Source organism: Oxyura jamaicensis, chromosome 1 (genome assembly GCF_011077185.1).
Source record: "Oxyura jamaicensis isolate SHBP4307 breed ruddy duck chromosome 1, BPBGC_Ojam_1.0, whole genome shotgun sequence".
NCBI classification, from domain to species: Eukaryota; Metazoa; Chordata; class Aves; order Anseriformes; family Anatidae; genus Oxyura; species Oxyura jamaicensis.
Window position 1 is genome coordinate 188,299,394 of NC_048893.1, and position 12,101 is coordinate 188,311,494.

At 37.4% G+C, this 12,101-nt stretch overlaps 1 protein-coding gene across 1 annotated transcript in view; it reads left to right on the forward strand.

Moving 5' to 3' along the window:
* The window catches only part of CWF19L2 (CWF19 like cell cycle control factor 2), a 71,787-nt gene that overhangs the window by 17,697 nt on the left and 41,989 nt on the right, over nt 1-12,101 (forward strand). Inside the window, exons 6-10 of the mRNA XM_035327452.1 lie at nt 373-466; nt 1,596-1,711; nt 3,117-3,811; nt 8,653-8,749; nt 11,107-11,196. Coding sequence (XP_035183343.1) covers nt 373-466; nt 1,596-1,711; nt 3,117-3,811; nt 8,653-8,749; nt 11,107-11,196 — 1,092 coding nt within the window. The remainder of the gene's footprint in view (nt 1-372; nt 467-1,595; nt 1,712-3,116; nt 3,812-8,652; nt 8,750-11,106; nt 11,197-12,101) is intronic.

A 12,101-nucleotide genomic window follows, 5' to 3' on the forward strand; every position in this document is an offset into this window, starting at 1 on the left:
GGACTTTCTTGCCTGTTTCCTTAGAAGTCAGCTGACGGAATCACAATAAACAATCTAGTTGGAGAAAGAAAAACAAGAACTTGTGGTAAAACTAAGAGCCCCTATATCCCTCCTTCAGACAAGGGTACATATTACTGCTACACAGGCAATGAAGCTGAACAGGAAAACTTTGTGTAACATAGGTGCCAAGTAAGCATGTCTTTTGAGAGCTTTTACTCAGGGTGGAGAGCTATGTTTATTTCTACCTTTCTTTAGACAGCACAAGTTAGGAGTAAGCTGTTCTATTCCCACAGAAGTGTCACAAAATTTATCAGATGTTCTTGAAAATACAAACCATATGTTATACGCACATTCAAATTCTTTCTGTTTTAGGCTATGCTTTCTGAGAGAGAACTCAACCCCTATTGGAAAGATGGTGGTACAGGTCTGCCACCAACAGAGGGTGAATCAACTTCAGTTAAAAAAGGTAAAGAGCAACTTCATTAATGATCTTAAATTTCTATATAAGCTCTGTGGTCTCCAGGTTACTACCAAGTTCTTGCTAATGTTAATGTAATAGGATTATGAATAAAGCAGAATATAAATGAAAATTCAGTAATGAATATTGGGTTAATATCATATTATGTTGTTTTGCGGAGCTTCTCTTCACTGGTTTTTAATCTTGAGTGGTTTAACCTTCAATATCTTCATAGAAATCCTCAATTTGAACTAATTAAAAGAAAGAAGCAGCATTTAACCAAGACAAGATAAATATTTGTCATCTCATTTGGTTCCTTTCTTTCTGTTATACAAATTATAGTTTTAAGAGACTCAACTACAGAAGTCTGAGTCACATTAAAATAAAGTACATTACAGATGCAGTTTGCGTAAAATATTATTTCTGTAACCTTCTTTCCTTACTCTGGGGTTACCCTGTCTATTTTCAGTAAGACTATCTAGAAAAATGTTTTTCATAATGTCATGAAACATTAGTTTTGAGTTAAGAAGGGTCCTTGTATTCTGTTGACAGGGAACAATAGGGCCCCTGACATTTCTCTTTGGGAGCCTTTCCCTGTGGGCAGTCTGTCCTGCAAACCATTAGGCTCATGCCCACTTTTAGGAGTAGCAAAGATCAGCGATCTATAAAAGCATCGGTGAGTATGTGTCCTGAGTGTTAAGACCTGTGCTATCTTCTCAAATGAAAAACAGTGGGTTACTTGTTAATTTGATGAGAATGAAAATGCACCTGTTTGTACAGAAGAGTGTGCTGAAGAATGGGCGCAGAAGGTGAAGACCATGAGAGGTTCCTTTAACTTCAGTAAAAATAAATAAATAATAATGCCACAGATTCTCTTTTGCTGCTCCTGTCTTGTATGTTATGTTCTATGACAAAATGTAGAAGCTTAAATTAAATCAGAGGTATGACAGAGGTACAACCAGCATGGACTTATGAAAACATGTAATTGCATTATTATATTCCTCCTATATTTCTTCTGCATCCTTTCAGTTTTTACATTAACTTCCGGTGAAGGTATAATGTCATGCACAGAGTAAATGTTAAGTAGGAGTGACTACTGAAATACAAAACCATGATCTCTCATTGTTTTATATTTTAGTTACGGTGGTAGAAGATGCTGGATTAAGTTGGTTACGAAAATCATATCAAAGGATGAAGGAGCAGGCTGAGAGAGAGAAACGAAATGTTGAGGAAGTTGTAGCTGAGAGATATGGGGTAAGACTATTTTTTTTTTCATATTAGTAGATGCTTTGAAAAGGTTACATTCATATGAAGGCACATGCACTTAATATGCAGTATCAGACACAGGAAAGAAGCAGGAGAGAAAGCAGTCTTCTGAGCTTCTCCCAAGTGATGAACAGTTTAATGGTACCCAACTTAATTTTGTATCTCTTTTGTTAAATATCGAGACTTTCTGTAGGATGTATTAAAATGGTTAACTTCTACGTTGGAAAGATCAAATGATCCCAGTTACAAAGTACCAGAGTGCTTTGAAGATTATGATGTTTGTTAGGAAATATGTTTTTCTCCTGCACATATCGTTTGTGGATAATAGCAATGTCAATATAATTTGGAGAGCTGTGTCAAATTTTACCAGATATGAATCCCCCTGCATATTGTAATATGGTCCTTAAAAGCATTGGGCAAAGGTGTGGGGAGTTCAGTATGTGTTAGCCGTAGTGCTATATTGGAGTTTTCTGTGGTGGTGGTCTTTTTTGTTTTGTTTGTTTTTTTCTTTTTTGGTTAGGTTGGCTTGTTTGTGGAAATCTTGGATAAGACAGTATGACTTCATACTTGTCACTCCTGAATGATAGAACAAACAGGGTCAGCACTGGTGGAAATTTGTTGGTGTGAGTGATTTTAAGGAAAATTATTTTTAAGAGTCTTTTTCAAGAAACTAAGGTACAAACAACCTGAACACTCTAGCTGCGGCAGTACCAAGGTAGTGATTGAAAGAGATCCTTTCCTGATGTACCTCAGTATGTAATGTTTTGAGCAAAATCATGTAATTGGTGGTATTTAATTCAGCTCGAAAGAGGGAAGAGGAACACTCAACATTTTGTATAATTACCTAATGGATAGAGTATTTGTCCAGAAAGCTAGAAACAGAGATTCAATGCCTGCTTCAAGCTAAATATTTTGAACCTGCTCTCCTGTGTTTTTAAGAATTTAACCGGATCATAAAATGGTTCAGTGGGAACATCATTGGTTCTATAGAAAGTGAGCATCTGGTGAGCCTAAGTGTAAAGTTCATGAGCAAGAAAGAGGAAGCTTTTCTTTTAGCTTAAGCACCTAATTTCCAAGTTACCAGGAGGAGACAGTTCTGAGGCTTTGGCTCCTGTTTCCAGGAGTGCTTCAGCACTTTACTGTATAGTTACCAAATGGAAGTTAGAAATGGTCTAAGAGAAGGGATCAAAATGCCATCCCAACAGAGCACCTCAGACACTAGACTATAAATTCTCTTTTTTTTGTATTAGTCTTCCTTTCCACTCCATGGCTCGTAGCTCTGCACAGTGACTCATTTTCACAGAATGGTGCCTTTCTTGTAATAACTTCTTAGAGAGTTTTACAATACCCTATGATCTTAAAAGCAGTATGACGTTTTTATTCTTTCTTGCAGTCAATGGAGGCATTTGAGTCACGGTTAGAAGCAGCTGAAAAAGTTGCATCGAAAAAGGAAAATTATTATAGAGGTGATAGATGGAAGAAAACTGATTATTCAGAAAGTGAGAAGAAAGAACAGCATGTGAAAAACACTCCACAACACGAAGATGATAGGAACATGTTTGGGAGACATAAGAGAGAGAGGTATGACAAGGGATGGATGCAAGAAGACAGAGGTTACAAAAGAGATGGATCAAGAGAAGACCAAAAACGTGGACACAGTAGCAGAGACTCAGAACTGGGAGGTTACAGCTCCAAAGCTGAAAAACACGTGGATGAAAAAAGTCAAGGAAAGAGCCTTTCTCTAAGTGACATAAAACACAAATTTCTGAAGCCCTCTGAAGATGATTTATCATCTTACAGTGCACCTAAGGACTACAAGCCACAGCATTCCTCTTCAAAACTGCCTGCTCATAGCTCTTTGAACAGTCGTTTTCAAAAACCCAGTGAGGATACTGCATTGTGGACAAAAACACACACACAAGATAGGAATGAACAATTAGTATCTGATCAAAAGTCATCAGATGGTGTGGCAAAAATTGTTGGTGAAAGAACTCCAACTGATGAAAAAGAGAAATCACAAAAGGAGTACCCAGCTGATACCTCTGAGAAGAAACAAACATCATCTCATAGTAAAACATCATGTTCCAGGTATTTTACTACACCTAAAACTGTGTTGTCCTTGTGTTAGTATTAGTTATATGGTCAGATCTCTTTGGTTAGGAGGCCTCCCATCTAGGCACAGCCAAAATGGACCTGTGTAGAGGTACTGAACACCCTTACTTCTTCTGTCTCAGCATGTTTGAGAACTGCTAGTGATAGATTATTTTGAAGCTTCTTTATAATGTTAGTGTATACTGTAGTAAAATTGGCTTCTTGCCACCCCCAAAGAAACAAACAAAACAAAAACAAAACATGTTTCATCTGTTGTTTGATTTAGGAAACATAAAGATTAAATCTTAGGAAGTGCTGACTAGCAGCTGACAATCATTACAGCAAGGGATAGATTTGCCACCTGTGAGATATGCAATAAGCTAAGGTAAGCATATGAAGCATAGTAGAAGGTACTGATTAGAAAATGTATTTTCTGTAGATAAGAAAAAAAAATGAACAAAAATGGGAAGGAAAATGCAAGATTATATGTGTTGGGAATTTCAGTCTGCCTGACCTGATTTACTGAAAGACAATGGAGAGTAGTAAAGAGAGGTGGTCAGAAACATCAGTTGCAGACAACTGAGCTGTTACTCTACTCAGAGCCACCTGTTCTCCATTATTACCAGCTTGCTGGTTCTTCCAGTGATACGAGTAGTAATTACTGTGAATGGTTTTCTTCAGATCTTTCTGATAGTAGGTAAGCATGTGCAAAAGCGTTTGAGTCAGTGTGGTGTTACGCTGGCACATAATAACTACTTGGGAAAGTTGGACAATTAATTATTCTTGGCCTGAGTATGTAAGGTGGCTGATATGATTTAGTCGGAAGTAGCAGTTGATGAAATGCAATCAAGTATTAATTCCTTGTTTCTCATAAGCTCCTGTCACTTATTTGTGTAAAAAAACTTAGTGACGTCATGAATTTATTTTTAATGTTTAATTATTGGATTCTAATAACAAGGCAATACCTTAAAATTATTTATTTTACTTACAACTGTTCCTACACACAGTACTTGCAGATACCCTGCTGTGTCTTTGCAAAGGAAAATTGTACGTTAAATCATACCATGTGGCCAACCAGAAACAGGTGCCTGTGTCTACACAGTTCTTTGTATTGCACAGGTTGGGTAGTTCTTGATTTTACTTACTACATTTTCTACTTTGAAGGGAGCTAATTAAATTTACACTTTCTTTCACAGCAGAAGGAGAGATTGCATGATGTATACTAGATTTTTATTTTTTAAGCATGAGTTTGAGCATGCATTGTGGCAGGAGTAGTTCCCAATTCTGCCACGAGCAGTTTGCATACACTATGGGAAATCCCATTCATGTTTGTCATGCTTTTGTTTTGTTTTGTTGTAGTATTTTCCTTGGTGTTACCTCAATAGAAAATGAGAAATATATCTTTATTTTAGTTACTCTGAGAATAGTAGCTGGTAGCATTAAACCTGGAGTGTATGTGACACTTAGATGGTCGAATCCAGTGATCCTTTTTGGTTTTCCAGATATTGTCCAAATATTTATTGCCCTGAAGTGCCTGGGGCTTACCACTTAGGTGCAGTTTGTAAACTTCTGGTTAGAATGATTTATGACCTATCTCAGCTGGAACCCGTGAGACTTGCTTAGTTCCTGAGTCGTGCTTTGTTCATGACTTCATTCAGGTGCCAGATCTGCACGGTCCACACTTGTCTTCTGTCTGCTTTGCCTTCCATAACGAAACCTAGGTGTTTGTGTAAGGAGGGATGGTGCTATTGGGAGCTGGAAGAGCACAAAGTGCATCTGCACTGCAGTTCAGGCACAGATTGCATGAAAATGAAAATATACTCAGAGCTGTATGCCTGGGGAAAATAAAAAACGTGTTAAGGAGTGATCCATAGCTTCTTTTGTGCACAGATGAAAAAAAAAAGGCACGATTAAATGTGGTTAGGTTTTTACCCTTTGTCTTAAAATTCATGCTCTTTTTATATAGATATGAAACTTGTATCTTGTTAATGTTTCACTGATTAGCAGCAAATACTCTGTGTAAATGTCATAGAATCCTGTGGAAAGTCTACCCTCCTTATCTCTTTCTGTCATGGAAGAAATGAAAGGGAGAAAGCAAGATCTAACACCTCTGCCATACAGCTGGTGTCAAATACAAGCTCTGACATCCAGTGCATAGTCGTTGGACTATGGCGAGCTATTAACAACAGGAGAGTTCTGGTGATCGTCCAGAGTGCAGTTACTGAGAGAGACCTTGTGAAGACTGTGCATCTGTTCTGATTTGCTCCAAGGATTTTTGGTTCCTGTGGGGCTGGGGGAGTGTTGGCTTTGTACGTGCAGTGTCCCCTCCCAGCCACTTGCCCACCCCAGCCTACTCGCTGAGGGTGCAGAGCGAGACACAGAGAAGGCATTGTTGCTATGCAGGCACTGCTCAGCAGTGGCACTGGTGCATTACCAACCTTGCTTTATTCACTGGTGTAAAACACGGCACCATATGAGCCGCTATGAAGAGCGTAAACTCCATCCTTGCCAGACTCAGTACAGCACGTAATTAATGAGTAGTAGTTAGTGATACTGTCACAGAATCCCCAAACCTCCTGTGTTCCAGTTTGTGCCCACTGCCTCTCATCCTAGCACTGGGCACCCCAATCACTTCATTGTCTCAAAACAAGCAACTACCTCTTTACAATCATTTTTTGTTTTTCATTAAAAAATGGTGACTCACTTATTTGTATGACAAGTACAAAAGCTGCACCTTCTACCTTTTGGTTACCACATAGTAAGTGCAACGTTAATTGTAACTGGGCAGAATGGAAAATTTAGGAAACTAGATTGTGTACGGAAGTGATTTACTTGTTCGGGTATATTGAATTAAGTTGTTACGATAGAAAAGGTAACGAGGTAATTTTCTTCTTTCCTTCACAGAAGAGAATTAAGCATAGAAGCTATTTAGCTGATACTTTCTTTTGCATGTTTTGTGTTTTAGTACTGTCCCAATTGTGCATCTTCTTTTATATCATAATTCTATTTCTTAACGAATTTGATTACCGAGCTGATTTATTAGTAAACTGAAAATTACTTAGGTCTGGAAAACCATGGAGTCTTTGCTTTTATTGGCTTATTTTCAAGCTCCATTAAGCTGACTCTCAGCTCCCTGTGTGCCTCGTCCTGCTGTGTTTGAGACAGCATCTGACCTGTCTGCCTGCTCCTTTCAGCGAGAACTGTGGTTTGTTTTGTCTCTTGCAACTTTTCAGGGTTGGATGTTTGGGGCACTGAGTTTTGGGAACAATTTATGAGCTGCTGCTTCTTCTTCCTAAAGTTTTAAGGGTTGTAGTACATGTACGCTTCCAGTGTTGTTCAGTCAGTCTCAAAAAGTAAATTTTCACTGACACAAAGACTTGAATTAATAGGTGTTGCTGGTTCGATTCCTCATCTCTCACACCGACAATGTACTTTTTAGGTTTTATTGCTTCTAAAACGTGGGGAGTTTCTTCAACCCATAAATCAAAGTGTTTTGGACAGTTATGACACAGATTAATTAAAGGTGCTGATTGGATGTCCAAGGGATCTCCCCCCAGGAAGATCTCCATCCAGCTAGTGTTTGCTGAAAATCACACTTAATAAGGTGATTGCTTCAGAGTTTAATTTGAGACAGAAAAAAAAAAAAAGTCGCTAGTCTCGACAAGTTTAGGTGATGGGTGATTTGAGCACTAACACTGCTTTAAAAAAACATACATAAAGTAATAATAATCTCTTGCTCCCTCTGCTGAGGTGTTCTGCCTTGTTTTGAAAATACATGTTAAGGAGAATTGAGAACTCCATCTACGAAGATTCTCCTTCTGGTGAAGTTAATGTAGAGATTTTTGTTGACTTCTGGGGTTGGACATCTTCAAAATAGACAAAAGTAACTGGTAGTTTCTGCAGGCGTAGGAGAGATCTTTCTCCATGAGAGATCTGCAAGTTAAAAATCACACCATCTTCAAAATTCTCCCATTCTTCAAATCCTATAAGATTTAATCATATTGAGTAGTGAGTAAATTATTTCTCTTCATTTTAATAGCAAGGACCAGTATTGTAACTATATTCTTATATCTCTTTTGTTAACTATTTTATTTTCAGAGTTGGTTGTTTTTAGTCTATTCTAAGGTTAGAGAAAATGAGCAAAACTTGTTTACCTTTTTACAGTAATTCTTAGAGGTGTTATTTATTATAAGAAGCTATTAGCAGTAGTCTCCCCGGGAGATTTCGTGTTTTAAAAATGGTACTAGTTATTTTCCATGGAAATTCTACCATATCAGCCGGAACATTGTTATAAACAAAGATGGTGCTGTAAGTAGATAAATTTGGGCATGGAAGTAGTCTTTGAGATGGCAGACCACTTGGCATAGAGAGGAACTAGGAAACAGGTGATTTTGCTGGAGCTGAAGAGTAAAAGAGTATGGCCAAAGCCAGGAAGGATGGATACAGGATGGGTTTAAGGTACTTTTTCTACTCATCTTTTCCATTCTTTTTTTTTCTGCTTATAATTGCAACTGGCTCTTGAGTATCGTTTCATGCTGAGAAAGTGTTCATTAGACAGTGCTTTTCATTTTAATGACCTCAAAAGCAAATTGAAACATACCTCGTGAAAGCTTTGTTTAAGCATTTTGCTTTCAGACACCTTGGTAGTGTTCTTTGTAAAAGAGAATTGCGGTAAGCAGTGACTACCTACTGACTGCAACTCTATTTCCATGGTACATTGTTACCGGTTATTTTGACAGTAGGAGCTTATATGCCAATACAGTAGCTATATAATACTTAAATATACAGGTGAATACTGCATTGTTTTTGTATGGGTTTAGAGCTGCTTTTTTTTGCAGGGATACATCAAAGGATGAGCCACCTCGGGTGCTTAGTGAAGAGGAGATGAACAGACTGGGAGCCAGGATTGTGAAAGCTGAGCTGATGGGAAACATGGTAATGTTTTTGAAAAAATGTCACATTTTACTGGAATTTTTCTTTGAATTTAACAGTACTTTAGTCTTCAACAACAGCAACAAAAGTATTTATTCAAGCAATTGAGAAATTCTGTGGAATTTGATCAGATACGATTTGCTACAACTTTTATGGTAACTTCTGCTTCAAATGCCATGCTTCATAGACTAGAGTAGAGGGATCAGGTTGCCAGGTTTGTATACAAGGCAGCGTATCCCAAAACAGTTGTTCTCTTCTTTTTTTTTGGTAAGATTTAATGTCTTTTTATTAAGCATGGAGCAGGTGAAAACTACAAAGCTCCCAGTCAGTGTTTACAAGACAAACAGAGCCTTGAGCTTTTTGTCATTTCATGAATTTTATCACAAGATGCTTGTGATCCATAGCTCTGCTGTATAACACATTAAGTTAGGATTTAGAAACTGAAAAGAGCTACATAGACCATTGCATCCAGCTCTGCAATGAGAACAACTATGTAATGTTTTGTGGACAGAACTGCAAAATGTCTACCCTGCCTGATCTGCGTGAGGCTGGGAGCTGAGATCCTCTGCTGCACGTTTAATGTTTTTTTGGGAGGCTCATTTCAGACAGCAACCTGATGGATCACAAATTTACTCTTTTTGAACAGACTTTAGACACAAATACATGTATGTAGCTTTATAAAATGTGAACAAGTACACTTTTCATAGAAATCCTGTCCATTTAAAATCTTATCAATCTTAAAAGTGAATTAGAAGTAACTTACAGCCATGTATTTTCTACTAAGACATATTGAATTTTTGTGATTTAGATATTTGCCTCCATGTTTTAATCTGTAGTTTTTCTAGTTAATATGTACGGATAGAAATACACTGGTGAGGAAAAAGTGTATTCATGAAAGAATGTAAATATATTACAGGATTGTGATGGAATAGTATCAGCTACTCAAGTATGTTATTTTATAGCCCTGTGTTCCCGTGGGGAAGATGGTTGAAACTATCTATACACTAATTCCTATAAAGTGGTGGTGGGGGGATGAAGTTTTCCAAAGACTGTCATGAAGAGCAGCAAAAATAGAGACCTTTTTTTTTTTTTTTTTCTGCTGTGTTTCAGTAGCATTGTCCAGATGAAAGTTTGGGCAGAAGTACATCATCTTTCTTTTTAGCCTGACAGTAACAGAATAGGAGTCTTTTGAATAAGCGTGCAGGTGGTGTGTGAAGAGAGAGTAATTCTTTAATTATTCTGTTGTTTTGTTTTGACCAAAATCATGTAGCAGAAGACATCATTACAATTTTGTTGTTAATTTTATATTTACATTTTTTTCTACATATACACTCTGAATTAGTTTAGAAAATGAAAAAATGAGCATGACCCCAACAATATAAATAATAAAATAACTAGTCTTTGCCTTGTTGTTCTTTAAATAATTTTTATGGATTTTGTTTGCTCAGATCGAAAATGCAGCTCGTTGAAACAAGTTAGCCCCACCAATCAGAACAGATGGTTATGTAACAGGACATCCTAGTAGCTGGAGCTCAAGGCTGACCATGTGGAAATGAAATCTAAGTTTGTTTTTGTTACTGACTCGCTGTGTGGCACTGATCAAATTACTTAATTTTTGGGGAGCAAAATGTTGGCATGATTGCTGGAGTCCAATCAATGAAACTGGCAAAATGGTCAGAGTATAAATGATTGTATTTCTTATGGATTAATAGGTTGTCACCTGATGTTTTTTAGCAAACCAAGAGCATCTAAATTGCCTTTTACTTAATGAAGAGATGGACAAGAGAGCGGCAATGTCAAAAGCAGTTTTCTCAAGACTGTATAGTTCTCATTTTCCATCTCCTCTCTATTTTAACACTCAAAGTGTCAGGTTTTAAGTGCCAAGTTGGACGTGTGATGTAGAGAAATGTAGAACTGCATTAGCAGAAATCTCTGAGAGAGGTTTCTCTAGACCCACTGTGTGTGTGTGTGCATGGATGTGTGTGTGATACACGTGGTGTGTTCAGGCTTCCTTATCTAGTTTCCTTATAGTAAAAGAAGTATAGAAGTACCATCTGTTCTTAGCCACACAAAACATTTATCATTAACTCTGTAATGTTTGAACATAATTTTTCTGGTGTTCTTATTACAATATATGTTTCTATACTTCACATACCTCTGTTCTGAATGATTATTTGTATTTTATCTCTGGTAAAGAACTGTGTGAATTATATCCAGGTTTTCTTTAGTCTTTTTGTTATTAGGGTTTTTAAAAAATATATCAAAATGTAAAGAAATGAAATAAATAGTTACTTCTCATTGAAAGGTTCCTAAAAGTTTAAAATGGTTCAACTAATTCAGTAATACCACTTTCTTTGAAGGAGTTAGCTTCAAAACTTCAAGAGGAACTCGACAAGGCACGCAAATTAAGAGAGACTCAGCAGCAGATCCCAGCAAAGTCTGGTGGAGAGGTAAGGGGAAAATATTATTCTTTTTGTTGTGTTAACACAATGGTATAACGCAGGTAGAAGATGAATCACAGAGAACATGAAATATACTTAAGAATATTAGAAGGCATGACTTTTAAGGAAGGGTCCATACCTTCATTTATGGGCTGTGGTCCTCATTGATGGAGAAGAGACTTGGACAAGAACATCACAGATTTGCCTCATTTGACCCTGAGTTCAGAAATGCAAGGGGTTGGGAACTGAGAAATTAAACCTATGAAGAATGTGTTTGCATCCTTCTGGTTAGGCCTGTCATGGGTCCTAATCAGTCTTCGTACTGGAATCTTAAAAATGTTCAAGTAGTTGTAGTCCAGAAGGAGTCTTGCTGAGGAATTATAGATATGTTGTAGACTTTGCTAGACTAGAAATAGCAGCTTGCTGCTCTGAAACCTTGAAGGAATTATTATTTCTATTCAAGAACATGCTATAAGATAATTACGATTTGGACTCGGTGATCTTTGTAGGTCTCTTCCAACTGAACTATTATATTCTATTTGATTTTTCTTGTATCTTTTGTGTGCCTGTCCATCTTCAGTTTTGCACTCTTCTGTGCTTATAGACTTAAGTCGGGTCTGCAGACTTAAAAGGCACCTGCTCCTTCTGTATTCCCTTTAAACATTGCGGAAAGAAACTCTTAATACTTCTAGTCCATGGGGGCTTGGCTAAGCCTCCAATGACCACCTTAGTACTGTGATTGATCTAAACTTTATTTGAAGATTGAAGGGCTCTAAAACAGGGCTCTATCCTCTCTGAAGTGTCTTGGATGCAAAACATTTACCCTTGTGCTCTCCGTGTTGGCTTTCTCTGAAGCCCAGGATCAACATCTTAGGTAATTCCTGTATGTAAAAGCTTGGTTTTCAGGTCTCTTC